Here is a 27718-nt window from a genome sequence, read left to right as displayed (position 1 = left end):
ACAACGGACAGGGTCGGCATCTTCGCGCGAAAGTCAAGCTGCAGGCCAACTTGTTTGGTACACACGGATGTTTCGATGCCAACAGCCTAGAAGTCTGGGCATCGTGGCATCGCCGCTGACAGCCACCCATCTGCGCAGTTGCATCCGTAAATCGGCGACGGAATTTCTTGGACTCCGCTAGCCAAGCCTCTTATCGTTTGTCACCCAGCAGTCACGCCTGGTCCGCCTCGTTGCGAGATGCCACCTGTAACATTCACAGCCAAATCAGTGGCTTCGTTTGCCTTGCCGACGCATCACCTGACTGCTCATGTCGCTGTAATCATCCCCGCTAACGCACCATCTGCTGGGGCGCATCCCCATGCATCGAATAATGAGGCGCCTTCAATGAGCTCGTCCAAGACATCCCCACGCTTGGAACGACCCACGCTGCCCGCCTAGCGGCGTCAACCCCGCCATCGCCTGGAGAGCAAGCGACAAGGCCAGAGCCGCCTATAACTATGCCCCCGCCATGGCCCTCCAGATGGTCTCCCTACCACCAACACGTTACCAGTGTTACCAAATATACTTGAATGGGTGAAACTGTGCTGCCTAACGTCGAGGAGACTTCTCCCAACGTCGATGAACCCCCTATATGTGGTTTAAAGAAACCGCATGCTGCACCAACCCAAAGGCCTCAACAGCCACACCCTAGCGATGGCGACACTGCGCCCGCACTCCACGCTCCGCACACCCTCTCCTCCGAAGAGGTTGCAGAGCAACTGCGAGTGGACGTCCAGTAGGCCTCACTTCTAATCGTCTCTGCTAAAGAGTGCTGCTAACCACAACCCCAGCCATGGACTCTCTCACGCTGAAGCGGAATCTCGCCTCCAGCTCTATGGCCCTAACAAGGTTAAGGGAGCTGAAGGGCTTTCCATGTGGAAAATTCTGCTAAGGCAAATCTCAAACAGTCTTACCTTCGTGCTCATTATTGTCATGGCCATAAGCTTTGGCATTAGCGACTACATCGAAGGTGGCGTCATCACTGCAGTCATCCTCCTCAACATTGTTGTCGGCTTCTGGCAGGACTACCGAGCTGAGAAGACCATCGAGTCCCTCAAGAAGCTCACTGCCCCAGAAGCCACAGTCACCCGCAACGGCACTGCCGACATCAAAGTCAAGGCAGTGGACCTTGTCCCTGGTGACATTGTGCAACTCTCCGTCGGTAGCATTGTCCCCGCCGATATCCGCCTCATCGACGGTGTCAACGCGTACACCAACGAAGCATTCCTCACTGGAGAATCCGCGCCCGTTGAAAAGACTCCGCTCAAAGTCTTCGACGACGATGACCTCGCCACTGGTGACCGAACCAACCTCGCCTTCTCGGGCAGTGAGATTACCTCTGGACGCTGTCACGGCATCGTCGTCGCTACTGGCATGAACACTGAGGTTGGAAAGATTGCCACCATGCTTCGCCAGAAGAAGGATGCCGCCCCTGAGTCTTCAAGCCTCGCGGTCCGCATCTTCAGGCGATTCATCAACGGTGGCAAGACCATCCTCGGTCTTGTTGGAACTCCCCTCCAGATTACGCTGAGCAAGTTTGCTCTTCTACTATTCGGCCTCGCCATCCTTCTTGCCATCATTGTCTTCTCTGCAAGCAAGTGGGATGTTAACAGTGAGGTCCTCATATATGGTATCTGTGTTGCCGTCGCTGTCATCCCAGAATCGCTCATTGCTGTCCTTACCATTACCATCGCTGTTGGTGGCAAGGCCATGGCAAAGGCCAACGTCATCACCCGAGTCCAGTCCGCCATTGAAGCTGTTGGAGGTGTTACCAACATTTGCTCCGACAAGACTGGTACTCTTACCCAAGGTCGCATGGTCGCCAAGACGGCTCTTGTGCGTGGTTCAGGAACATTCACTATTGATGCAATCACTGATCCCCACAACCCTACTAGCGGTAACGTCGCTCTGAACAACCAGCCCATCAACATTGATGACTTCAGGCCAGACGCCCACCTCAACCGCTTCTTGCGTACCATCGCTCTGTGCAACAACTCAAAGGTTATCCCACCGTCCGAGATTCGCATCGAGCCTTCGAGCGACAAGAAGGTAGCTGCTTTCGACCATGCCACGAGCGGAGATGAACGCGACACTGACGCATCTACCATTGATACCATCTCCCGTCCACCTACTGCCATCATACAGGGTGTGTCGGAGGGTATCTGGGCAGCGCATGGTGAGCCCACTGAAGTGGCTCTCCACATCCTTGCTTCCCGCTTCAACATGGGCAAAGAACAAGTCCTCGCCACCTCCAACATCCATCTTGCTACCGAGTTCTCTTTTGACTCCAAGGTTAAGAAAATGAGCGTCATCTACAAGGACAACCACACTGGCCACATGGACGTCTACACCAAGGGTGCAACTGAGTTCATGATGCCGGCCCTTGATGTTACCGAGCAAGAAAAGGCCGACATCCTCGAAGCCGCTGAAAACATGGCTAACCAAGGTCTGCGTGTTCTCTGCATTGCCCACAAGCCTCTCCAACCCAATGCCGACATCTCTGAACGTGACGTCATCGAATCAAAGCTCAACTACCTCGGTCTCGTCGCCATCTACGACCCGCCTCGCCTTGAGACCAAGGGCGCTGTTCGTGAATGCAAGATTGCCGGTATCACTGTTCACATGCTTACTGGTGACCACCCGGGTACTGCCAAAGCCATTGCCAAGGACGTGGAAATCATCGATGAGCTTACGCCTGACTCAGCCATCATGGTCGCAAAGGACTTTGATAGAATGACTGATGCAGAGGTCGATGCCATGGAGACTCTTCCTCTTGTCATTGCCAGATGTAGCCCAACGACCAAGGTCAAGATGGTTCAGGCCCTCCACCGTAGGGGTCGCTTCTGTGTCATGACTGGTGATGGTGTCAACGATTCGCCAGCCCTGAAGCAAGCCAATGTCGGCATGGCTATGGGAACTGGTTCTGATGTCGCCAAGGATGCCGCTGAGATGGTTCTCACCGACGATAACTTCGCTTCCATTGTCAAGGCTGTTGAAGAAGGTCGACGTCTATTTGACAACATCCAGAAGTTCCTTATGCATCTTCTCATCTCGAACATTGCCCAGGTCATCCTTCTCCTGATCGGTCTCGCGTTCAAGGATCGGGACAACAACTCGGTCTTCCCGCTGTCTCCCATTGAGATTCTTTGGGTCAACCTCATCACCTCGTCCTTCCTTGCCATCGGTCTCGGTCTTGAAGAGTCACAGGAAGACAGCATGTTCCGCCCACCCCATGACAACAAGAAAGGTGTCTTCTCCGCCGAGCTCATTACTGACAAGTTCATCTACGGCTTCTTCATGGGCGCCCTCTGTCTCTTCTCCTTCGCCATTGTCGCCTACGTCGGCCCTGGCGGTGGCGACCTCGGCCACGGCTGCAACGAAGGCTACAACGACACCTGCGACGTGGCATTCCGCGCTCGCGCAACCACTTACGCAACTATCACCTTGCTTCTGCTCGTCACCGCATGGGAAGTCAAGCATTTCTCTCGCTCCCTCTTCAACATGTACCCCAACTCCTCGCACGGCGCTCCAAAGGGTCTCTCCGTCTTCCCCACCCTTTGGCGTAACCGCTTCCTCTTCTTCGCCGTCATGGCCGGCCTTATCGTCGTCTTCCCTATTGTCTACCTTCCCGTCATCAACAAGAAGGTCTTCAAGCACGCCTCCATCACCTGGGAGTGGGGCGTCTCGTTTGGTTGCGTCGTCATTTACATTTCGGCTATTGAGTCCTGGAAAGCTGTCAAGCGTAGCTTGGGTATCTGGTCTGGTGCTCACCGCGTCATTAGTCGTGAGGATGCCGAGGCTAGGGCTGGGCTTGGTGGTGCGGCTCCTGTTATGAGGGAGAAGTAAAGAGGAAAGAGTTAGTTAGTTTTGGTACTAAATTGTTGTCTGTGCTGTTGTGCTTTTTTGTTAGATCGACCTTGGTCTCTCTTTTGTAGTGCCCTAGGTACTATTGAATGAATTATGACATGTGTGGCTGTGATGGGCCTTGTGCTCAGCCAAATCAGATCAAATTGTGTTTGATGCCATCTTGGTTCTCACCGTTTGTGCCTATGAATATTCGTCTTATGAATTGAGCTTGTCCATGACCCTTATATGGATGAGAGGTACAAGACACAACAGTTGCCTAAGTTTCATCCACATCACAGATACTTCCAATGAAACAAGTAGCCAAGGGGGGGGGAAAAAGTCTGTAGTCCAGAACAAGATAATAATTTTCCAACTCAAGCATATACATCATGATCCTGAAGCCCTTGCTTCTATTCCTCCACAATCCCTCCCCAGATCAACCCCTTCCACTACCCAACCCCCCTCCAAAACACCTATTCGCCAATCACCCATTCCTCAAATTCGACAACCTACCCCCCGCCAAACTCGGGCTCCCAGCTCGCGACCGTATCTTGGGCTGAGGTGTCGCACTCGTGCCCCTCGTGCCCACCCCAGGTCTCCCCATACTCTTCAATCGCGTAATCTCCTCTTCTTTGTTCTGCAGCGCCTTCATAACGATGCCCAACTCCGCTTTCAGCGCCTTGATATTTCGATCTTGGGCCTCGTAGTTGCGGTCGAGATGTATAGTTTTGAGTTTAGCGGCTTGCCCCGAAGCAGCGTGAGTGAGTTTAACGACTTGGGCTTCGAGGTCGGCGATGCGTGCGTTTGCTGTTGCGGCTGCTTTTTGCGCGTCTTGGTATGCGGTACGCGTGTATTCGAGCATGTTGTCGGTTGTGGCGGCGTTTTTTATTGCCTTTTCTTTTTCCTGGTGGGCGGTTGCGAGGTCTTTGCGGAGTTTGGTTATTTCGACCATTTGGGCGTCTGGGGAGAGGAGGTGCATTGCACGTTGTTCTTTGAGCTGTTTCTCTAGCTCGCGCAGTTCAGAGGTGCGGGTGCTAAGGCGTTCGGTGAGTGTAGTATTGCTACTTTGTAGGGTTTCAAGCTTCTTCTCTGCTGCTTGCTGCTTGCCTAGCAAGAGGCGGTACTCGCGCGCCAGGTTCTCGTGGACTGTCTGTTGCTTGTCCCATGCTTCCTCATGTTCGCGGAAGCGTTTCTCTTCTGCTCTGCGTGCTTCGCGCTCAGTATGGTACATTTCCTCCAGTTGAGCTAGACGTTTCTGAAGATTGGATTCATATGCTGCAGTGCTAGGCATGGAATCGCTGATACGTGTGGTCTCATTATTCTGATCTGAACCAGAGCTTTGAAGTGGTTGTGGCTGAGGAGTGAATCGCATCCGTTTCGAAGGATCAAGCTCTTCTTTGTCCTATACACATGTTAATGATGCTGGTCTAATCGTTTCTGGTGACAATGCTTACCAACAAAGGCCGCTTGATCCGCTCAGGCACCGGGGAGTTCGCCAAGGGCTGTGATAGTTGCGTCTGATACTCAATGACATCCTTGATACTACCAATAGATGGTATTGGCCAGCTTTGCTCTGCGCCCTCTGTTGTGTCCATGAGCCACTCAGCAACCAAGGATGCACAAACAATGTCCCGTGGTGTGTTTTCATCAATAGCCTTGCCAATGTCTGGGCGAACGTGCGCTAGACTCGCCAAAACAGTATGCATACGTTCTAATGGGCCCAGACTCGGCGCGATGTAGCGCTCAATGTGTCCAACAGTCCTAGGAATGACGAGATGGATTACTGGTACAACCTCGCGTTCAGGAGACTTGGCCCAATTCTTCTTGCGGATTTGTGTCGCGTCTTGGAAGCCATCGAGACAGATGATGAGATCAGCAGGGCGTATCACGGGAGATGCATTGCTCGGAATGATGGTGATTTGCAAATCTCCCTGCACTGTCGGATCCGTCCGGTGACCTCTAGTGGGCATATTATAATTGATGTTCTTCGCCTCGCAAAAGGTCTCAAGAATGTTGAAAAGTGCATCGTCGTCCTTCTCAGTGACCAACACGATGTGCTTTTGGATGTTGGAATCCTGTAAATCATGGAACAGCTTATGCAAAAACCTGAATTTTGTCGAGTTTTCCATGCCAAATTGTGCGGCATGTGCAGCTTGTGTCATTGACATTTCATCGTTCAAGAGCCCAGACCCAGCCTCGGCAAAGACCAAGTCGACGTGTGTTTCTATTGCGCGGAGGTATGTCAGAATCTCTTCCACTTGCGAAATTGGCTCCACGCTGTGGGGGTCCTCAAGAAATTTCTCCAAAGTATCCTTCTTGAGTGCAATATGCTGAGAGTACATGTCACTTTGTCGGCCTTGGATAAACAAAGGTACGATGAACTCTTGCTGTCCAAGCTGCAGATCATCATTCAAGAGGCTCTCACTGTCCTCGTCATCTGCATCGCTAACATCCATGTCTTCGGAGCCAGCAGACGGGTGTAAATCTGGTGCTGCGGACTCGGTGGCTGCCGCAGCTTCGGCATCGGCATCAGCGGTTTCTGAATGAGCACCCGATGTTGAGGCCATGGCTTCATCCTGCGGGGACGCCGCTTGAGGTACACTAGGAGCGTATGCAACCGTCCTTAGCGAGGTGGGTACCTGCATGGCTGGCGAGCGGTCTGGCACAGCCGAGGGAGATCGTGTGCCTTCCTGTTCGGCTGCCCTTAGCAATCTGCTCGCCTTAGGTGGAGTGGTTGAAACCTCAGCTACTGAGACAGATGCCCCAGTAGATGATCTATTAGCTCGTTTCCTGGGGACGAAAGGATTCTCAGCCAATTGCTTAGCCAAGGCCTCTTCCAACTGTCGCTTGACAATATCCGCGGTGCTTTCACCCGCCATGCTGGATGCAGATGATGTTGGAACGGGGGTGTAGGGCTGTGGGGGGATTTGTGACTCTTGCGTTCTCACCGAGTGGCTTGGTGGATGTGGGACCGGAGATGAACTGTGATCCAAGGACTGAGATGGTGGCTCTGGTGATTCCTGTGAAGAGTCGTGGCGTGATTCTAAGTTCGCACTATCCTCGGCGTAATCCTTCTCAATAGTGATTCTGATATCGTCAACCGTGTCTTCTTGTGTACTTAGAATAGCTTCTAAAGACACGACTTGCGCGTTCTGCTCGCGCTCCTCTAAACAATAACTTGGTCCCTGGTCTGCTTCTGATGCAGGTGACAGGCTGTGGGCAGGTTTCGATGTCACGGATTGTTTGGGCAAATTGTTGTCGCAGACCTGACTGTTCAATGGCAATGCTACTAGTTCGTGTGGCGGGTTGTAAGACGGATCTGAAGTGGTCTTGTTTGGAGCACCTGGTCCAGTGAGCAGCGCTTGGCTGTTTTGGGCTCCTAGCGTCGCACTAACACCTGCAGGTTGATGCAAACTACACCTGGCAATGCGATAATCTGGCTCGGGAGCTAACCTTGGTGAATGTGCTTGTTGCGTGAAATCAAGGATTAAATTTTGGGAGTAGAATGGAGACTGATCGTGGTCTACAATTGGATGCTCGGCTAGGCTCGGCTGGCTATTATCGTGACTACCGAGTTGCTGTACTACGTCAGGTTGCGTGACCTCACCAGAATCACCAGTAGCAATTGGTAGAAGATTGCTGTTTGCCTCGCGTCTTTCAGTCTGAGGTATCTGGCTGTCACCGAGTGTAGACGGGTTTCTTGGTGATACAGGAATATCTTCTATGTTGACAAATTCCAGTGAACTGTTCTCTACAGCCTCCGTTGATGTGTGTGCCTGAGAAACGTGTCCCCGGAGCTCCTGCCGTAAACCAGTACTTGATATGTTCTGCCCAGTAGGAAGCGAAGCACCGGTATGGGTCTCTTCGACAGTTTCAGATTCCCCGTGGTTTTGGGTTGTGACTTGACCAGCCTGTGAAAGGCTTTGCACAAGTTCAAGCGCACCGGGGGCTGCAACTCTTTGATGCTGGCTCTGTGAATCTACAACTGTTGTGTCTGCTACAGTCTCTGGAATTGACTTCGTGGGTGAGATGACCTGCAACGCCGCTCCTTGGACGATTTCGAGAAGCCCCTGTGTATATCCGTTAGCAAAGTAAAACAAGCCGCTTGTTGCATGTGACATTGTGAACGTACCGAATCGTCTGCAATGTCTTCCTCTTCTTCCAGCACTCTGCTAGAGTCAGTACTCTGCTGGTTGGTGTCTTCGATCTGTTGTGTGATGGGTATAAAGCTGGCTTGACCAGTAGAGCTCTGTGAGTCGGGAACAATGCCGGATGAGTATGGTTCTGGCCTTGCAGAAATGAGCTGTAAACTGTCGATATCGGTTTCCTGACTATGCACCTGTGTGGTTTCTTGCGTAGGCTCTTGCGTAGAGGGCGGCTGTGATAAAGGTATTTGAGAGACGCGCTCGAATTCGTCTCGCTCTAAACTCTGTCCACGTCGACATATACGTATGCGAGGTGAAATCCGCAAGACTGGTCCAGGGGCCGCCGCAACACCAACAGGGGAATGCGTAGCGCTAGATAGATTTCCTGAGGCGGCTCTGTGGTGGGAAGGAGTGGACGGAGAGCAAGTGGACTCCGGACTACTATCAATGACCCGCAAGTTGCGAATGCGCCTTGATGCCTGTGCCTCTGTCCGTTGTCTTGGGCGACCTCTGCTGCCACCAGATTCATGCGCTTTCTTCTGCAACCAATCTGCCACCAGTTCGTCGTTTGCGTTCTCTTCGGGCTCCCAAGTAGTTGGCCACGCTCTTCCAGTGCTCGGGTCGGTGCCTTTCCATTTAATATGGTATTTCTTAACTCCTTTGACAATGCGCTCTTCAAGGATACACTCTGCCTCCCAGAGCTTGGAATCGTCGTCGCTGCTCGGATCGCTACAATCGACGTATTTAGGTCGTTTGTTCGGCTTCGTTCTGGTCTGAGTGCGTTTTCTCTTAGTAGTAGATTGCGCCATTGCTATACGCAACGTTGTCCACTGGTGGTGAGCTCTGAGCAGTCTGTATCCATGGTGAGTAGAAATATATATTGCAAGCAATGGGTGGTATTCAATGAGTAACCATGGTGGTAAAGGCGGGCCTACCCAGGCGTTGGTTGGTTGGCCCCGGTCGCAAATCACGCGAACGCGTTGACGCGTGATTGTGTGCCGGTGCGTACTATTGTCGGCCTTCACCAGTGACATCACCTCACCGCCGAGAAAGTTTCACTCACTTATTTCACTATTTAAGAATGCACAATAAGAACTACATGAAATGAATAAAAGATTACAATGAAGAGTGAAAAAGGTAAAATAGAACCCTTAAATTAATTAAATCTGAGGTCTTTTGGAAAACCAATCGCTCAGCGCAGTTTGCTTCAATCCACCATTACACAAATGGGGTCTGATTCTAAAACATCCAAATAGAGCGGACAAGTGTACAATTACAGTAAACGTAGCTGAGTCTCAGTATCGTCCACCACGTCCAGCACCCCTCCAACTACCCCTGTTGTTGTTGTAGCCTCCACGTTGCGGGCTACCATAACCACGTCCCCCCTGATAACCACCCTGGTTCTGATTGTAGGATCCATTGTTGCTATTACCATACTGATTGCCATGTTGTGAACTGTTTGCTGGTACGCTCATATTTGGAGGTGGAGGCCACGGGCCTGTGTAGTTTGGTGGGGGAGGGGGCGGGACGAAGGCACCAGCTCCCTGGAATTGCGGTGGAGGTGGTGGTGGAATTCCGAACGGCGGCATTGGTATCGGAAACTGTCCCGGTTGTGGTGGGAAGGGAGGCGCATTGAATGATGGCTGAGGCGATTGGGAGTACGGCTGCCCGAAGTTTTGGGGTGGCATTGCTGAAGCCTGATATGGTTGATTACCTGGACTACCATGAGCGCTTCTGTTCTGACCCCCTGGTCCACTCCACTGTGATTCACGCTGGCCTCCGTCTCGATCCTGTGATCTTGGTAGCTGTCGAGATTGGTCATGGCCTTTGTGTGTTGGTTTGGGGGAAGATCTGCGGTGTTCTTGCGTCCTGGCGCCAGATCTTGACCGTCGAGGTGATGGACGGCTATCATAAGACGACTCCGAGCCATGGCGGCTACGGCTACGGCTCCGACTGTAATGTCGCCGCCCTCGTCTGTAGTCTGAATCCGATGAAGGCGATCGGTGACTGCGTCGTGCGTCACGAGCCTTGGACCTGGTTGGAGCAAACTGTGCACCACCTTCCATGCGCTCAATGTCCTCCCGTGCGATCTTTATATTCTCTGGAACACCATGCTTCTGCATATCCTGGCAAAACTTCATTGACCACCCGTAACCATTTGCCACCGTTGTCGTCTCGCCAGTCTCCTTATCCTGTTTGACCAGCTGGCCCATGGGGTCCAAGGATAGTTTGTATTTTGCAGTCTCGCCAGTTGGGTTGTTGCCAGTCGGTCTGTATTTGAGATCAATCTTTTCGAAGAAATTGTCGAGCAGGTTGCGCACGTGTGGAGAGACTGGCTTCTTGTCCAGCTTCTGGATTTTGATTTGCGAAGGGTCGATCGGGCGGTTCGGATGCTTGATCATAGGTTCAAGCATATACGAGGCGGGGAGATCGTACCATGGGGCTGTTCTATCGCCATGATACTCGGGCAAAAGGTAGTTGCGCTTTCGAACCGGCGTACCACCATGCGCTATAGACAGTACCTCGTCTGCCCTATCTCTACATAGTTTTAGGCAATCTGCGCTGACAAGCTGGTTGACAGCCCAGTAGTTGATGATGGCTTTCAGCTTCTTCTCCGGTTGCGAGTCCTTTTCAGTCATGCACACGGCGGCTTGCTCGATCAGCTCAGCGACAAAACTGCCACACACGTCGCTAAATATGCCCTGTTTCACGGCACTGCGACGATGAAACTTGTCAGTATGGAGAACATCGTTGACAATTAGTAAAAGGTCCATCCGGTTCCGGACTGCCTTCTTTGCCACTACGGGGTTGTTCAAGTCTAGGACAATGGACTTTGAGACAGAAATCAGATAGTCTCCGAGAAGAGCGATGCGGGCCTTGGAGGGAGCTATGTGCTTCACAATCCATTCTGTGCATTTCTACGGTGGGCGAATTAGTCTGCTCCCGGATACATGTGGTCGATGGCTTCATAGTAGGATACCTGGACGTTCACGCGCGTGTTCTGCTGAAGAACAGCATCTATGCCGCTAAAGAGTTGCGAGCTGATTTCCACTGACACAGGTGGCAGCCGGTCTTCATTGTCTGTTTTCTTGATGGCCTGCTTGAACTTCAACTGTGCAATCGTCAGTATCGTTGTCGCACGCTTGGCATCATCGCTGGGAGCCATGGTAGGCGACGTGAACAGCAATGCGACAGAGGTTCGACTGAGAGGCGAGTGTGGACGAGACAGGGAGTTGAACGCGACAGTCAAGTTTCCGCCAGGACGACTGTTGCGCGCACAAGACGCTAAGCCTAGCGCGCCTGCCGATCTTGTCCACCCCCACCAATTTGGTTGCAGCCACCACAACTATGTCCACCAACGACGCCATCCAAGATGAGGTCACCTCCCTCAACGCCATCTTCGACGAAGGCACTCTGTCGCCCATCGATGAGCATGTGAGACTGTACAGTTTGCGGCTGCCGTCTCTGCCTTCAATCACCCTGCGCATAGAGTTTCCAGCAGACTATCCAGATGCCCCTCCGTCAGTGCTAGGCACTCAGTCTGTCGGGCAGGATGTACCCAAGGGTATGGGTAGCCGGGCTGTTGATGTAGTGCGAGACGTCCTCGCACGAGTATATCAACCAGGAGAAGCGTGCATTTACGATTTGCTTGAAGAGGCAAGAGAAGCATTGGAACAAGCCGAAGAACAGGGAGATCTTCAATTACATGACCAGCATGAAAATGCAAATGTAGAAGATGAACACGATATTCATAGTCTCCCTGACCCAACAGTCGATCTTGGACCGGAGCCGCCATGGGTCATTGCACCTGCTCTTACCGAAAAGAAGTCAGTATTTTTAGCCCGTGTAGCACCAGTGTCGTCTCCGGCCCAGGCCAGACAGTATGTTGCACATCTTCTTGCGACCGACAAGAAGGCCGCTCGCGCGACTCATAACATGACTGCATGGCGCATTAAGGGCCCCAACGACACGAGCTATCAGGACTGCGATGACGATGGCGAGACCGCTGCTGGCTCACGCATGCTGCACTTGATGCAGCTCATGGATGTATGGAACGTAATGGTTGTTGTGACTCGGTGGTACGGTGGAATTCTGCTCGGCCCAGATCGATTTCGTATCATCAACACCGCAGCAAGAGAGGCTCTGGTATTGGGTGGCTTCGCAAAGGATAGTAAAGAGGGTGATACGAAGAAGAAAGGCAAGAAGTAAATGGCATGAACGCCCTGAGATTGAGTGTAGGGTTCCATCTTGTTCGAAATATCTACCTGTTCAATTACCAATCTCGGAGTATACATCCTGTTTACTCTCCATTTTCCAGAGAACCATTCCTAAGCCATGACTTGGCAAGTGTAGACTTGGTTCACCGTCTTTAAACATACCCCTCTAGATCAGCACTAACTCGAGTATCCTGAACAATCCTGCCATGTCTCCGACCTTGTCTCCAGCAAATCAAGGCAGGGCTCATTTTCGAAGCCTGTGACTTTGACCCATCTTCCTAATAGCAGAAATAACTCTGAGCACCATGGACAGGGTGCTTATCGTTAGGTGGGAAATTCGGTCCACCACTCCAGCGAATATCGCCCTGACAAGCACGACCTGCATCACCCACGTCAGCCAACTGCCTCAAACTTCCAAGCCTGAAATTTGTCCTTGTGCTCATGGAATTGGACTTACCGTGGAAGACAATACAAAATCCGCAATACCAATTGGAAAAGTATTCCATATGCTCCAGCTCCTCCGTGTTGCTGCAGGTCATACCGGTCATGTACGCGGGGGTAGTAAAGCGGCTTGCGATTTTAGTGTAGACGCCGCAAGCCTTCATGGAAGCGGCAGCAGTCGTGGCGACCATGGCGGGGACTGGAGTGGGGTGAGAACGAGCATAAGACACCACAGCTGTGAGATCAGATTCGTAAGTGGTTGAGTTAGAATTTGGAATAGCTAGAGAGGGGATCTGGGGGTTGGTGGGTGCGGCCATGGTGTTGGCGATGAAGAAGCCGCTGAGGGCGATAATGAGGGAAAGGAAACGCATGACTATGTGTGTTTCTTTGAAATGAATTACTTTATGATTAACTGGGTGCAAGAAAAGAAAGATTGAGGTAAGAGCGGAAAATATTTATGTGTCAGGGATGGGGCATGCGGCGGTGTGGATTCCTTTGTCAGGAACAAACGAATGAGTCCAGAAGGATGCCTGATAGGCGTCAAAGTGGCACGGAACCAGGATCACATGCAGGTTTTCACGAAGTTCTTTCACTAACACCAGCATCGTGGACCAATCAAACGAGCGCTCACTAAATTGTGATAGGAACTGGCAGCGATTTAACGCGGATAACTGTATCTAGGTCTTTTAGTATCACTTTCTAGTATTCCAGCAATGCTTCAAGTCTAACGGGTACTGTTAATTGAGTCTCCGTACCTTTAACACAATCTTGCGCTAAAATTTCCCTTACCACCCTTTGGAACTATGTCACACTTCTCAAAACCGCACTCAGAAGTTTTAGAAAAAAGAGGGGGCGTCCCCAAAATCTCTATTATTATCCTAATGAGTGACTGCGAAACAATGAAAGTATAAAACCCATGGTGAGACTAGCCGGAGTGTTGGACCCGACTCTGCCACCATCAATCATCCACTTTCCAACTTCTCTTACCTCCCCACGCTCTCATCCTCGCCCAGCTTCCTCCCTTCCCTCCGAGCACTCAGCGTCTAAGAAACAAAGATGCGAGCCGCTTTACAAAGTAATCCAAGATCGAATAGCCAAGTTCTGGCATCCAGGCTGCTGACCAGGTTGAATATCAATAAAGTTGCCACTCGTCGTAGAAGTAAGCTGAGAGCAAGGAAGGTTGAAGAATCGAACTGTAAAATCTCAATCAGCATTTCTAATTCTCCTCCCCATATCTATCTTGTAGACATATAGAACTTACCAGTCCTGCTAAAGTTGTTGTTATCAAAAAAGGTGCTGGCAAATGGCCCAACACCCAGGTTCTGGCATCCGGCCAGCCCGACCGTCTCGGATTGGATGAAGACGGTGTCTTCGGCCCAGGGAGAAGGACCGCAGCCGCCGTCATTGTAGAAGCGGGCGTAGACGCGAGGTACGCCGCCTTCCTGGCGCTTGGTGACGTCCTGCTGGAGGGGGGTGGCGCTCACGGCGAGGGCAGTGGCGAGGATGGTGGTGATGGTTGTGAATTGCATTTTGAAAGTTAGAGTTTGGGAGTTGGTTTGGCAATAGAGTGTTGAGATGAGCTGAGGTGTTTGAGTAGATGATGTTTTGTAGATATGGGTGGGAAATGCTTTGCTTTATATGGTTTCTTTGCTCACAATCTTCTTACGCTCTGCCCTGTTATGTCCCTGTCATGAAAGAGAATTTCCGCCAACATTGGTAACGTTTCTTGAATTCCGCTTGCTAATGGTTGGTGGCGCAGCGGTTCTCGAGGTGATGTTGGCTGGGTGGAGAGCAGATGATGTCGATGAAGTTTTTAGTGTAGGCTGAGCTGATATCAGCAGTGAAAAACTGGGGGTAGTCAAGTGACGTTGGATGTTTCCATGACATGAGAAGAATGCTTGGGGTGGGCTAATGAGCAGTCGTATTCATGGCTACAGTTGTGTTGTTAGTTGTGCTTAAGATTGAAGCACACTGCGAAGGAGATGTTGTTGATTCGTCCCATGGTCACTTATACCAACAGATTCTAGTTAAGGAATCATTATTACTGGATCGAGAAACACATCTTGCATTGGGTATCTTCCCATCTGCCCCCCACTGATACTTGCAGCATCGACCCGAATACCAGGTCAAGCCCCGGCAGCGATCGCATGCACAGAAAATCTGCCCGAACCAACGTACACATTAGCTTGGAGCCAAGGTCCAACCCACGCATAACGACACACTGACGCGCGGTTCTCCACGCGGGATCTTACATATGTTACACGAACAGGTAAGTCGAGGTCACGATCTAGTCTTGGCTGTCAGACGCCACTGGTTGCCTTTTTGAGCTGTCATCATCCCTATGCCTCAACTAGGGAAAAGCTGCGATGTTGATGTGTAATTGTCGTATCAAACTTTCCTTTGTTTAGTAAACTCTTGGTGCTGTGTTGGTGGTGAGCCACGGACCAATATCCGTAGTAGCATATAGGAGACTTCTTGATCCTATTGCACACTGTCCACACTGTAGCAAGAAAACATTTACCCATTGCGTTACGTCAGAGGGAGGCCTGAATTTTCTCACCGCATCGCGTACCACACTTGGTAGAGCTCTCTGAGCTCATTGGTGTAGGATATGTCTTTGATTTGGTGGTGTATTTGATTGCGAGGATATTTGGGGCTGCTGTGACAGGTGCAGTTTGTATCTGACGGTGCATGAAGTGGGAGACTTTTCTTGCTTATCTTTAAGTTCATTATCAGGATGCACTGTGTGAAGCAGAGCTCTTTTCCTTTGCCTTCAAGATCTAATCCTCTTTCATCTCACTTTTTACAATTTTTTGAGTCTATTGCTGACACTCGGGGTTGAGACTGGCGCTGCGCCTGCAGGTTCCCAAGCAGATCACCGGTACTGGATTAGGTTTCGAAGATCTGTCGACCCGATTCTCCAAACCGTATTGAGCTTAGAGGATCGTGGTGACTGGTCCTCCAAGCCGTATGAAGTGTAGAGGATCCATCCCACGGATCCTCTAAACCCAATCCAACAGTAGCAATGGTTCGCCTGCGTACCTTCTGAACCTGTTGGTGCAGTGCTATTCTTAGACTCGAGGATCTGGAGGATAGATCCTTTAACCCGGCACGGTATAGCCAGTTCACACAGCACTTGCGAGACTCATAGTCCACCTGCCGAATTCGAGAATCCGTAGGACAGATCACCTAAACCCCATACTATACAATCAATTCACGCGACACTCCGAGACTTATATGTATAGTCCAACCCTGCCGAAACTGAACTCGAGGATCGGTGGAACTGATCTTCTAAGCCCAATCCGGTAGTACTATCGTCGATCAGTCCTCCCGATCCTCGATATCGGATTGGATTTAAAGAATCCGTGAGACTGATTCACGAACTCAGTTGCAGCAGGTGCGCTCTGGGCCTGTCCGTCTATCAGCAGGCAGACAGTAGTAGCAACGAGAATGTACTGTACGTACTTGGGAGCTACAGACACCTTTCACAACACGCATGATACCTCGATAGGGCTCGCTGTGCGTGTCTATCCAACACCATACTTTTACACACACAAGTGAATTCACATAGTCAGCGTGGGGGTGGAGGGTCAGCAAACCGAATTGTATCCTCGAATGTTTCAAAGCATGACACTGGCTCAGTTCTCTAGAAGAGAAGATGGCTTCTATCAGCCTAGCTCCATCTGTGCCATGTTTCAGCACGACGAACGTCACGCAAGAATAGTTCGATCGTCCCTTCATGTTACAGCGTTCATCTTTAAACACCATCTCTGTCACATATGACACAACGTGGCTCTCTTCACTTGCCCCATGACAAACCACTGTTCCCTCCAGGCCAGAACACTTCCGGCCAAACATAGCCAAAAGAACCCCCGTCTCCCCTGCCATCAGCAAGCCGCGCCACCGCATCATCTTACACCCACTCCAACCGCGTCAACCCAATAACGTAAAACACCATCTCTGACCCACCAATCATCTTGCATCAACAACGCCCGCATGTCGTTCGGACGCACAAGCGGGCCGCCCTCCCCACCCACACTCTCATCCCACAGAACACCCCCTCCTTCCTTCCAGCAACGCACTAAAACAGAAAGAAGACACGAAAGTCATTATGCATTATACACATAGTTCCAAGAAAAAAACCAAATCCCACCAACGCCGTCATAACCACCATTTCCAAACTCCACGCAATGTCTAAATAAACTCGCTCAAAAAAATGCAAAGTCAATCTCCATCAAACACACGTTCCCATGTACCTACAAAATCGCAATCCGAGGCAAGGCCTTATTCTTCACCTCCTCATACACGCTCGTCCTCTTCTGCTTGACAGGCCCATGCGTCATCATGACCAGCATCGTCGCACCGGGCGATCTAGGCGATCGCGGAAGAATCGGTAAGTCATCGGGCATGTTGCTGAACATGGCTCTTGCGGCTTCCGAGGGGCGACGGGAGAGCGGGACAGGTTTGCGTTGGATTTTGTGGTTGGGTTTGGTGGTGGGAGTGAGGGTGGTGGTTGGGGGGCTGGGGTCCGTAGGGGAGGTGTCGACGGGACTGGTGTCGGGACTGAAGAAGCTGAGGAAGCCGGGGGAGGCGCTGCGGATGTAGGGCCTGTTTGGGTTGGGAAATGTGGTTGGGGAGTCTTGTGTAGTGTGAGTTGGAAGGGGAGCGCTCATGCGGTGGAGTTGTTTTTCGCAGGATCCGGTGTCGAGGGTAGTAGTTATGCGGATGTTGCGAGGGCGGCTGGTGGGACGGGCGGGTGCGGGCATAGGTAGACCTAGCACGAAAGCACGCGCTATTTCGCTCGAATTGCCTCTCGATAACGAGTTACTTCGATGATCTGAGTCTGTATGGTCAGATTGTGAACGGACGCTTGGAGCAGCTGAATGATAGCTCAGGCGTTGTGGGCGGGTGAGTGTCATCGAATGGCGAGAATAGGGACTCTGGTAGGAGGAAAACCTGCGGTTGACAACTTCAGGATGAGAATGAGCCAGTAGTGATAGTGACGCTGGGTTGGGATGGGCAACGCGCCATGTAGCTGTCGAAAAGTGCGCAGGTAATGATTGCCGTGTAGAGCCTGGGACTACGCCAGATACAAAAGATCGCGACGAGTTTGCAAGTGACTTTTGGTATCTGTGTGACTGGCTTGCTACTCGAAAGGTGCCGGGTAATGAGTTTCGTCGTGGAGCAGTGTACTCGGCAGGAATGGGCGGCGGCGTATGATGCGACGTGAAAACACCTCTTCGGGGAGAAAACACAGTATAAGGAGGTGACATGATTGCACGCAGCAGAGCATCCTCTGGACTGGGCAAATCTGAATCAGTGTTCGAAGGATAGGAGACTTGAATCTCATGCAAAGACTTTGGCCTCTCGAAATGCTGCTTAGATGGATACATGACAACCTCCGAATCAGATGGTCCGGGAGTATAGGGTTTTGAGTACACTTTGATTGGCGGCTGGTAACCATGGTTGAGCAAATGCGCTTCGAACGGACGACTAATCCCCGCGAGAATTCCCAAGAGGGCAATCGATGCAACACTGTGAGGCTGTTAGCATATAGATGGCCCTACAAAGATGCTACTTACAGTGAAATTACCGCAAAAGCTACTCCAACGCGACTAATATGACAGGTGAGGCCGTACTCCGAGCTGTCAAGCCCTGGTGCCATTGGCAAACAGACAGGTGTGCTTGCGACCAGTATCATGTCCCAACCAGAAGTCAACAACCAGAGCGCACACATCGATCCTGCTATACGAGTAGGAACAGTAGAATTCCTTTTCATAGCGACCGAGTATCGCCGTTGTTGTTCCCATAGTTTTTGCTTGAGTGAAAGAATCGAATGATAGATGGTATATCCAATCGTCACTAGGGCCTACACATATTAGTATATGATCGTGCATACTGAGAGATTGAAAATCACATACTGAAATTATCGTTAGAGCCACTTGGGCGTAACTTGAAGTATTAAATGGATCTGAGACGATCTGATAAAGAGATGCGGCAATGCAAACGATAGCGCTCCAAAGCAGTATATTGAGAATGACTGTGATGAAAACAAGAGAAATCTTCCGGCGCGTGCCCTTCAAGTGGGTTTCGGTGGTGGTTGTGGATGCCTGGTCAGCGTTGCTACCGCTGCGACCCCGTCCAGCCATCACATGAACGGGAGCGTACGAAGGCGGGAGAGAGACAACTGAATTTGAGCCAATACATTGGTTGTAGTAGCAGAGGATTGAACGGCACGGGAAGCTGCAAGTAATGACTAAGGTGAGTTTCCTTGAAGGCTTGCATGAATGTGTTAAAGATCTCACACCGGCTGCGTCTCAGAAGCAACGCTACGTATGCAACATGACTAGTTCAGCCCTATATGATGTGGTGTGATGCCAGGTATCCCAGCCAATTGTTTATAAAAGTGTATTAAAGAGTTGGGCGGTGATGAGACAGCGCGTGTTGGCGATCGTGAAACCCATGGGTGAACGTGGTGTTGCCAGTACCCATCAACGATTGGCAACCGCAACAGTTCTTCAGCACTACCAAATTCTATTCTTATCGAGCCTTGCTTCCGATACAAGCTCTTCTAGATGCGATTCGTGCATGTTTGGGTGGTAAGAGGCTTTGTGAAGCACATTTGCGACTTTACCACGTCGGGAAAGCGATTATGCAAGAACCGGAGGAGTACCCTGGAGCATAACATAGTCCAAATTAAGCCAAGTAGCTGATATGACAGACTAAATCACGTTTGTGATAGCTTCTCGAAGTCGTCGTCATTATCGCCAGGCATAGAGCTGCGAAGTCAAGTGCGTGAAAAGCAACTTCACCTCGTGTTAGCCAAGTGTAGAATGCATGGTTCGACTGGCTAAAAGGAAGATATGATAATGATATCACAGGCGCAAAGTGAGCCAGTAGGCGCTCTGAAGTGCTGGAAGCTGAGCATACGCGCATGTGGGAAGACATGCATCGGGCCGGGCCGAGGTGAGAGACAAACTCCTATCGTGCTTTCATAGGAACAGGAGGAGTACGAGTAAGAGTATAAGGACGAATATTAGTACGCCGATACAGCAGCTTGACCACGAGTCTTGAGAGGGATAGTCAGCATTGCGATAAACATTTGCACCACACAACATACCTTCGTTTTTCCTGATGATATGGCCGACCTTCTGGAGGCCTGTCTGAAGTTTGCCACCAACCCGGTCAGCCACATTGTCAACGTCGGCAAGCAGTTCGCCCTGCTCCTCGAGTTCACGGCCCATGTCGTCGGCCTGCTGGCGCAAGTTGCCAACGGTACGGAAAACACCATCAAGCGCCTCGTCCTGTTCGTGCATCAACTCCATCTGCCTCTCCTGTTCAAATGCAGCATAGTTGTCCTCGTCCTCAAAACTGTCTGGGTCGGGCAAAACGTCGCCGTTTGCAGTGCTTTTGCCCTTGTTTTTGGCCTGTTGGACCGTCTGCTGCAGCTCCTCGCGCATGTTCTCGATCTCGTACCCAACATCCCTGACCAGAGTTCTCCGGCGCTCGACCTCATCAATCTCAAGCCCAAAGCGGTAGGGGTCGTGTTCGACCACCTTGACGCTCTCCACCATGTCCTCGAGATCCTGGCTGAGGTCCTGTAGCGTCTGCTCGAGTTCGCTGCGGGCTTCGCGGAGCTCAGGGCTATTGGCTGAGGACGCCGATGACCGGATTCGCAGAAATGACTTGAACAATGGCCGCGCATTGTCGAGTGCGGTGAGCACATCGCTATTGCAAGTTAACAATGCTGCTTATATTGGGGGTCATAGGGCGTCGTCTCACGCTTGAACCTGGAGGAATGGATCCTCGCCATTTAGCGACGCCATTATATATATATACGCGACAGCCGCTTGTTATCAATTCTAATCGTGGGGTTGGGTGGGCGAAATGGTCAAGTTCCAAAGAACAATGTTGAAGCGCAGCGCAGCGACAGCCTGGCCGGATGACGCGTTGGAACGAACGCCTCGGCACGGACCCACCTTCCCGAAAAAAATACCCCACGGTCTGCTCACAACACCACCAGCATGTTTTCTTGATGGCCCGACTATCACCAAAATCTTGGATACAGAGAGAGTCGATTTGTCGGCGAAGAGGACTTGGCTGAGACAATGGGACCGGATACACCTCTACCTCTTCCAGCCGAATTCACAAACACCGACGAATACGTCGAGTCACTGCTCGAATTTGCAACTTCCTCATGGCTGCTCCAGACTCTATGCGGCGGTGTCCACATTTTGGACTTTTACACAAGGTCACCTGATCTGTACTCGCACATCTTGCCTCAATCATGGAGGGATTGGTTCAAGACACGCGACATCATGGACATTTTGGATTTGCTCATGAGAGAGGACCTCAGCCAGTTTGATGTGAAGCAACCAGGAGTCTCTGAAGATTGGCGAGATGGACCATCACCGCCACAGGAGCTGCTAGATTACATCAAAACGGTCCGGAAACACTTGCTGGCACGCGACTTTCCTCCACCCAGCTCAAACATCACAGCTGGGAAGCCTGCGATACCACGCCATATTGCCATGGGAATGAAAGTCAAGAAGGTGCACGAGGTCGATAACTTTGCACGCTACATTGATAGGCTGACTGCTGAGATTGCGGCCTCTAAGAAGAAACCCATTACGCATCTCGTAGATTTTGGGTCCGGCCAGAACTACCTTGGACGTGCTCTCGCCGCAGCGCCCTATTCCAAGCACATTGTCGCAGTGGAAAGTAAGCAACACAACATTGAGGGCGCCAAGAATATGGACATGTTGGCAAAGCTGGTGCCTAAACCTGTTGTCATGAGGAACAAGAAGGAGTATAGGGCCAAAATAGGCAAAGTCAAGAAAGGCAGGGAGAATGTCAATGGCTCCACTGTGTCGTCCGGCGCAGATGCTCTGTCACAGGGAACAGATGCACAAGCAGACTCACAGATAAATGAAATCACGTCAAGCTCACCTACCGAACATAAACCAGTCAGTTCAGCCCTGACTAATGGGCCACAATGTGACGACGGATGTGTGCTTCCACAAGCAATCGAGATATCTGCAAATAACACCCCAACTGAGGCCACCAAAACTTCTACGCTGCAGATATACAATGAAGGTCACGGTAGTGTCCAATACGTTGAGCACATCATCAAAGATGGCGACCTCACGCCAGTCATCGATCAGGTTCTGGATACCACTCGTGTACCCGAGGAAGCTGTTACACAAGACAGTACTGTGGTTGCTGAAGCCACAAACTTGGATGTAGTGCCCAAACCTACTGATGTGAACGCCATGGTAATCTCTCTTCATTCATGCGGTAACCTAGTGCATTATGGGCTGCGCTCCATGATGCTCAACGATCACATATCAGCCGTAGCCATGGTGGGCTGTTGCTACAACTTGCTCACTGAACGTCTTGGTCCGCCAACGTACAAGCTGCCTACACTGCGTGCGAACCATCCGCGCCTGGAATCCACATCCAGTGCTTTCGACCCGAACGGCTTTCCAATGTCAGAAAAGCTTGCAAATCACCCACTTCCATATGCCCCTCTTGATCCGCGCAGTGGCGAGACAGCTGAACAGCCCAAAGGGGTTCGACTCAACATCACTGCCCGCATGATGGCCGTACAAGCACCGTTCAACTGGGGTCCTGTGGACTCAGACCTATTTTTCACTCGTCACTTCTTTCGAGCACTGCTTCAGCGAATCTTTCTCGACCGCGGCGTAGTCTCTGCGCCTTTACACGATCAAGGTCTCACTGGCAGTGCCGTGTCAGCAAACGGTCACACGTCGCAGGTAAACTGGACACCGCCCAATGGCCGTGGCCCTGGTCTATCTTCAGACGGCACTACTACGCCTCTCACAATTGGAACGCTGCGCAAGTTTGCCTACAGCGATTTCGTCTCATACGTTCGCGCCGCAATAGCAAAACTTACGGCTGACAACTCATTCTGTGAAATCGATCCCAACTTCATCAAGGAGAAGATGGAAGGTTTGACAGATGACGATATTCGCGACTATGAGATTAGATATGCGGAGAGGAAGAAGGAGTTGAGTGTCATGTGGAGTCTGATGGCCTTCAGCGCTGGTGTGGTCGAGGCCGTCGTGGTCACGGATCGGTATCTGTGGCTAAAAGAGCAGGAAGAGGTTGAGCATGCATGGGTTGAGCCCGTTTTTGAATATAAGCATAGTCCGCGCAACTTGGTGGTGGTAGGCCTCAAGAAATAGATGATCAGCTGTTTTACTTGGCGATGGTAAAGACATCAGCTGCCATCATGTAGTTGGAGTATGCATCGGCCAGTATTCTCACCCTTCAATCAACATTCAGGTAATCCAACGCTATGATTCCAGAAGTTCAGTCGTGAGTAAAGATCGTTGGAAACGTCAACGAGTACGTCATTCCAAGGCCACCAAGCAAACCGGACCAAACGGCACATGAACCCCACAACGGATGCAGCGTGCAACCACCAGCAACAGCCAGGAACGCGTACGACTGAGGCTATGCGGAGCAAAGTAATTGAGGCATCCAGCCAACCTTACAGATTACAACTTCTATGCGCTGGGCGACTCGCGATTGTTTCTTGGAATTTTGAGGCGCTTAGTAGCCGAGGTGTAAGTATCGCTCGTAAAGTTCTCCAGCACGTAAATACAGCAACTTTGTACTTCAGTACGCAGTGAGTCTCGCAATAGCAATGGCTATAGTGAGTGTAAAAATAAACAGCAAATGGCCCCTCGAAACAAACAGTATACTACTCGTAAAGTGTAAGTCCCTGCGACAGATAGCACAATAGCGCCGTACTTGTCCCGCCGCAACAATTCAGCCGCAACCAGGAAATGCACTGCTTCGCTTGCCCACCCCGAACGTGGATCCAATCCCCGCTCCCCCATATCAGCCTCGTCCAGCCACCTCCGACCAATATGGCATGATGCTGTCTCTGTCGGTGACTGTGCCTCTGCAAGCCACATGCGCCAGTCCTAGTGCAGCGTGTACTATGCAATCTAGATGGGTCATGCACAGTGCCGCCTAGCAGCCAAGACTTAAAGCATGGCAGACGTACATCTGTGTGAAGGCGGCGGCACACCTAACTATGAACTAGCTAGGCTGTGCAGAAGGATACGGCGTTAAAGATGCATATACTTCCCCGCTGAACTGCATAGTGTGTTCATCACTTTGCCGACCTCTACCTTTCTTCTGGAATCACGCGTTGCTGAAGATCCTGGAGGCCCAAGTGGATCCTAAGATCAAATACCAACACCAGCAAAACAGAATACGGGAGAGAGAGAACGATAAACAATTTACAGTCCATTAAGCATATCGAACATTGGTGTCTTTGAACTACGAAGCGGACCTTGTTGAAAACCACACCGGAGACTGTATCCAAACCCCAATAACGGCGCATCGGGTCCGACATTCGCCCGGCGACTATGAAGCCGTTCACGGCGTTCAGCTTGCTCGCAGCAGTCGTCTCGGCACAGACAAGCAGCTTTGCCTTTGACAATACACAATCGTTGATTCTCGAACCAACAGAAGTGCCGACGCCTACGTCAATCGGAGACATTGAGGTAGAGCCTACCGCAATCGAACCCATCTCGGGACCAATTGAGACTAGCGAGGCCTGTGGACAAATAGCAGATGCTATTTCAGATAGCAATGCAGAGTTGCCAGCAGTAGAAGCTGAGCTTGCGATAGCATGTCTCAAGTCACTACCTTTCTATGCAACAGACGCCTCTGCTACGGTCGATGAGATCAAAAAGATGGTGGAATTCCAGTCCACACTGGCCTATCTCAAGGATCCACCCCAAGGATACCCAAATCCGGCTGTCGATATCGTATCTGGACTGGACGGGATCAAAAGTAATGCTGAGTCGGGAGGGTATGCCAACGAGTACGATTTTGAAGCCGACATTGCAAGCTTGATGGTCAAAGCATACGATGGTCATCTGGCCTGGTACGGCATGGCATATGCAGGAGTGTTTTTATGGCGAAGAAGTAGCAAGATAGCGCTTATCTCTGCGTCTAGAGATGGCAGCGAAATACCCCGGATCTGGGCACTGACAGACTTTAACAACACCGACGGTGCTTACGAGCCTTCTCCTATTACCCAGATCAATGGACAAGACGCTTCTAAGTTTTTGACAGAGGAGGCAAAGTTGGTAGCATACCATGACCCGGATACGCGTTATAACGCTATGATGTTCATGCCAGCAGCAGAGAGCTACGGAAGCTTTATAAACCCACGTTTCTTCCCTGGTGCTACTACCAACATTACCTACCAGAACGGCACGACCGACGAGTACCGGAATACTGCTATCATCGCTGATGCTGAGGCCTGGAGTAGAGTCCGAGACGCGGACTCGTTTTACAATACTTTCTGCATTCCTACAACTAGCTCTGGCGGCGGAGTGAAGAAGAGGGACATGAATGATCCGCCACTCCAGCTCAAGAACCCTCGCGAGCGGGACTTCAAGTCTGCCTCCATGCAACAACACAGCTCGGTGCCTCTGTTCTACCCCGAACCTTTCGTCGCCCACACAGAAGAGAATGTACCTCTCGCCGGGTACTTTATCAATACCGACGTAGGCCAAATCGGTGTCTTGATCATCCAAACATTCAACACCGCCGACATCAGCGGTGCACGAGAGTTCCAACGCGTAATCCAACAATATATTTCTCAATCCAAATCCCGCGGCGTAGAAAAACACATTATTGACATCCGCGGCAACCCCGGCGGCAAAGTACTCTCAGGCTACGACACGTACCTTCAATTCTTCCCCTCGCAAGTCCCCCAGACGCAATCCCGCTACCGCGGCCACGCCGCCAGCGAGCTCTTCGGCGAAAGCATCTCCTCCTTTGAAGAAATCACCCTGAGCAACGGCCAACTCTTCACCAGCCCCTTCAGCAATGACGCCTACCTCTCCGCCTCACTCGAAGAATTCCCAGACTGGGCCTCCATGTACCCGCCCCTCCGCTTCAAAGGCGACAACTTCACTTCGCTCCTGAAATACAACCTCTCAGACCCCTTGACAACAAGCAGCACGCGTCTCGCCATCGGCATCACGATGACCGGGTACAACAATCGCAGTAACTTCACCGACGATCCCTTTCGCGCAGAAGATCTGGTTATCCTGTCTGAGGGAGTCTGCGCTTCTACATGCACAATCTTCCTCGAACTAATGGTGCAGCAATCCGGTGTCCGCAGCATCGCACTCGGCGGACGCCCAATGGCTGGCCCTATGGTTTCCGTCGGCGGCACAAAAGGTACCTTAGTCCTGCCCTCCGTCTACATGGAAGCCATCTCCCTCTTCGTCGCCCTGCAATTCGCCGACTCGCGCTCCGAACTCGCAGAGTGGTCGTCGTTTCTACCCATGCAGCCGCCCATTGCGGTGCTGGATGCTGGTGTCAATTTTCAGGATAATATTCGCGCCGGGTTGGAGAATGGGGGTGTGCCGACGCAGTTTCTGAATGATACTGCGAGTTGTCGGGTTTGGTATGAGGCAAGTGATTATTTAAATGTAACGGGGTTGTGGGAGAAGACGGCGAGGGTGGCGTTTGGGGGCGAGGGCGGTGCGTTGGATGAGGCGAGGTGTGTGGCGGGGAGTGTGACGAGTAGGGAGCAGCAGACGGGGAGGGGGGAGGGGAATCCGTCGGCGGAGGCTGGCGATGGGGGTAACGGGGGGGATGATGAGGATGCGGCGAGTGGGGTGAGGGTTGCGTGGATGACGATGGTTGTTTGTACGAGTGCTGTGGCGTTGAGTTTGTTGTTGGTATGAGGTATGATTTATGGTTTATGATTATGATTCTTGATTAAATACAATTTTGATGTCTATTATTCATGTACAAGTCCAAATGAAGCCAAAAGCATCCAACACCATCACGCTCACCCCTCGAACTCCCCCAATCCAATCCTCCCCTCTTCCCAATCAAACACCACCTCCCTCCCCCTCGCAACCGCCCAGCCCAGCCCGACACTCTCGTCATCTCCCTGCTCCGCCTTCCTGACAAGGAGCACACACTCATCCCCTCTCTGCAACACATACTGCTTTGGCCCAACCACAATCTCGCTCTCGTCTTCCATCCCAAACACCAAATCCGGAAACCTCTTCCTAGCCTCGCACTCCACACTCATAACCTCCTGCCCTCTCTCCTGCCCCCAACTCGGCTTCAGCACCGGCTGTGTCGCCAGAACAATCACATCCCACAGCCCAGTGGGTAACGTGATGAAAGCTGTGCTAAAATCCAAGACTGCGGCTTCGATGCTCATACTTATCATGCCGCCTTTGCGCACGCCGGCATCGAGGAGTGGGATGTGGTGCATGTCTACGTCCCAGGGGTTCTGGGGTATCCATGTCATGTGTGTGGCGGTTGTGTCTTGTACACTAGATGATGCGCCTGACGAGAAGGATATGGTGCCTGTGTGTGCGGCGTCGAGGGGGATGGCTATTCTGATGCGGGAGTGGTCGTGGTGTGTGGCGTGCACTGCGGCGCTATTTTGGAGGCGGGATAGCGGGGTGGGGTTATTGGTGGGGGAGGAGAAGGCGTAGTGGAGGTGCTTGTTTAGCTGGTTCTCGGTGTTAGATGTGAGATAGAGATGAGGACATGCTTCTCAGGTGGGAGTAAGGGACATACAGTGAGGGGTAGAACGGTGACATCGGATAGAGTATCTGATGGTAGGCCATGCATCAGTGGCTTTTGTTGGAGAAGGGAAGGGTCGAGGTAGGTGGCTTGACAGAGTAGCACGGGTAGGCTTGTGAGAAGGAGTGGGTTGAACATGTTTGAATGGAATTAAGGTTGTGATAGCTGAAAAGTAGGAAGTGTCGTGGAGCTTCAGTATATGCAGTACGTGGGTTCCTTGCTCTTTATCTCACTACTATCCTTGCTGCTCCTTCGTTCCTTCTTCTTTGTTCAACTGCATTTATTTTGCTTGCAACTACGCCGCACTCGGATCATACCACAATGTGGACACCAAAAGTATGCCTTGTTGACCTGGTTTGCTGTGTATTTCGAGTAGCGCCGCAGCTATTGGTTGTGGTGGAGATGCGATCGGCCTTT

At 51.4% G+C, this 27718-nt stretch overlaps 9 protein-coding genes across 9 annotated transcripts; 3 read left to right on the top strand and 6 right to left on the bottom strand.

The window, feature by feature from the left end:
• Positions 1 to 569: 569 nt before the first annotated feature.
• PSV08DRAFT_200506 (uncharacterized protein) lies at positions 570 to 4058 on the top strand (the record flags this gene model as incomplete). Its single annotated transcript, XM_014226471.2, has 2 exons — positions 570 to 775; positions 831 to 4058. The coding sequence occupies 2 exons, from the start codon at positions 570 to 572 to the stop codon at positions 3883 to 3885; spliced, it is 3261 nt and encodes a 1086-aa protein (XP_014081946.1). The 3' UTR covers positions 3886 to 4058.
• PSV08DRAFT_409089 (uncharacterized protein) lies at positions 4040 to 8957 on the bottom strand (the record flags this gene model as incomplete). Its single annotated transcript, XM_014226472.2, has 4 exons — positions 8018 to 8957; positions 5340 to 7955; positions 4399 to 5287; positions 4040 to 4086 (listed from the first exon to the last, which is right to left on the bottom strand). The coding sequence occupies exons 1-4, from the start codon at positions 8837 to 8839 to the stop codon at positions 4040 to 4042; spliced, it is 4374 nt and encodes a 1457-aa protein (XP_014081947.1). The 5' UTR covers positions 8840 to 8957.
• Positions 8958 to 9178: 221 nt separating this feature from the next.
• On the bottom strand, positions 9179 to 11160 carry PSV08DRAFT_388785 (uncharacterized protein; the record flags this gene model as incomplete). The annotated part of the gene is made up of 2 exons (XM_014226473.2): positions 9179 to 10948; positions 11011 to 11160. Coding segments are annotated over 2 exons (1773 nt in total), but the record flags the coding sequence as incomplete, so codon positions are not given.
• A 205-nt stretch (positions 11161 to 11365) lies between these two features.
• On the top strand, positions 11366 to 12239 carry PSV08DRAFT_409088 (ribosomal protein S5 domain 2-type protein; the record flags this gene model as incomplete). The annotated part of the gene is made up of 1 exon (XM_014226474.2): positions 11366 to 12239. Exon 1 carries the CDS (start codon positions 11379 to 11381, stop codon positions 12237 to 12239), a length of 861 nt encoding a protein of 286 aa, XP_014081949.1. The 5' UTR covers positions 11366 to 11378.
• Positions 12240 to 12525: 286 nt separating this feature from the next.
• Positions 12526 to 13059, bottom strand: PSV08DRAFT_361383 (uncharacterized protein; the record flags this gene model as incomplete). Its single annotated transcript, XM_014226475.2, has 2 exons — positions 12526 to 12626; positions 12705 to 13059. 2 exons carry the CDS (start codon positions 13057 to 13059, stop codon positions 12526 to 12528), a joined length of 456 nt encoding a protein of 151 aa, XP_014081950.2.
• Positions 13060 to 13520: 461 nt separating this feature from the next.
• PSV08DRAFT_401086 (uncharacterized protein) lies at positions 13521 to 14297 on the bottom strand. The gene is made up of 2 exons (XM_014226476.2): positions 13950 to 14297; positions 13521 to 13881 (listed from the first exon to the last, which is right to left on the bottom strand). Exons 1-2 carry the CDS (start codon positions 14215 to 14217, stop codon positions 13757 to 13759), a joined length of 393 nt encoding a protein of 130 aa, XP_014081951.1. The 5' UTR covers positions 14218 to 14297; the 3' UTR covers positions 13521 to 13756.
• Positions 14298 to 16917: 2620 nt separating this feature from the next.
• Positions 16918 to 18837, bottom strand: PSV08DRAFT_388775 (uncharacterized protein; the record flags this gene model as incomplete). The annotated part of the gene is made up of 4 exons (XM_014226477.2): positions 16918 to 17808; positions 17923 to 18223; positions 18271 to 18557; positions 18610 to 18837. The coding sequence occupies 4 exons, from the start codon at positions 18835 to 18837 to the stop codon at positions 16945 to 16947; spliced, it is 1680 nt and encodes a 559-aa protein (XP_014081952.1). The 3' UTR covers positions 16918 to 16944.
• Positions 18838 to 19485: 648 nt separating this feature from the next.
• Positions 19486 to 20589, bottom strand: PSV08DRAFT_37662 (t-SNARE). The gene is made up of 3 exons (XM_014226478.2): positions 20471 to 20589; positions 19809 to 20416; positions 19486 to 19757 (listed from the first exon to the last, which is right to left on the bottom strand). The coding sequence occupies exons 1-3, from the start codon at positions 20512 to 20514 to the stop codon at positions 19681 to 19683; spliced, it is 729 nt and encodes a 242-aa protein (XP_014081953.1). The 5' UTR covers positions 20515 to 20589; the 3' UTR covers positions 19486 to 19680.
• A 105-nt stretch (positions 20590 to 20694) lies between these two features.
• Positions 20695 to 27210, top strand: PSV08DRAFT_409085 (methyltransferase domain-containing protein; the record flags this gene model as incomplete). Its single annotated transcript, XM_014226480.2, has 3 exons — positions 20695 to 22878; positions 24274 to 26401; positions 26522 to 27210. Exons 1-3 carry the CDS (start codon positions 20797 to 20799, stop codon positions 27208 to 27210), a joined length of 4899 nt encoding a protein of 1632 aa, XP_014081955.2. The 5' UTR covers positions 20695 to 20796.
• Between the last annotated feature and the right edge of the window lie 508 nt (positions 27211 to 27718).

The sequence above is a fragment of the Bipolaris maydis genome (assembly GCF_028858645.1).
Source record: "Bipolaris maydis strain C4 unplaced genomic scaffold PSV08scaffold_5, whole genome shotgun sequence".
NCBI classification, from domain to species: Eukaryota; Fungi; Ascomycota; class Dothideomycetes; order Pleosporales; family Pleosporaceae; genus Bipolaris; species Bipolaris maydis.
The sequence above is the reverse complement of the archived record's forward strand: the minus strand, read 5'-3'. Positions and strand labels throughout refer to the sequence as shown.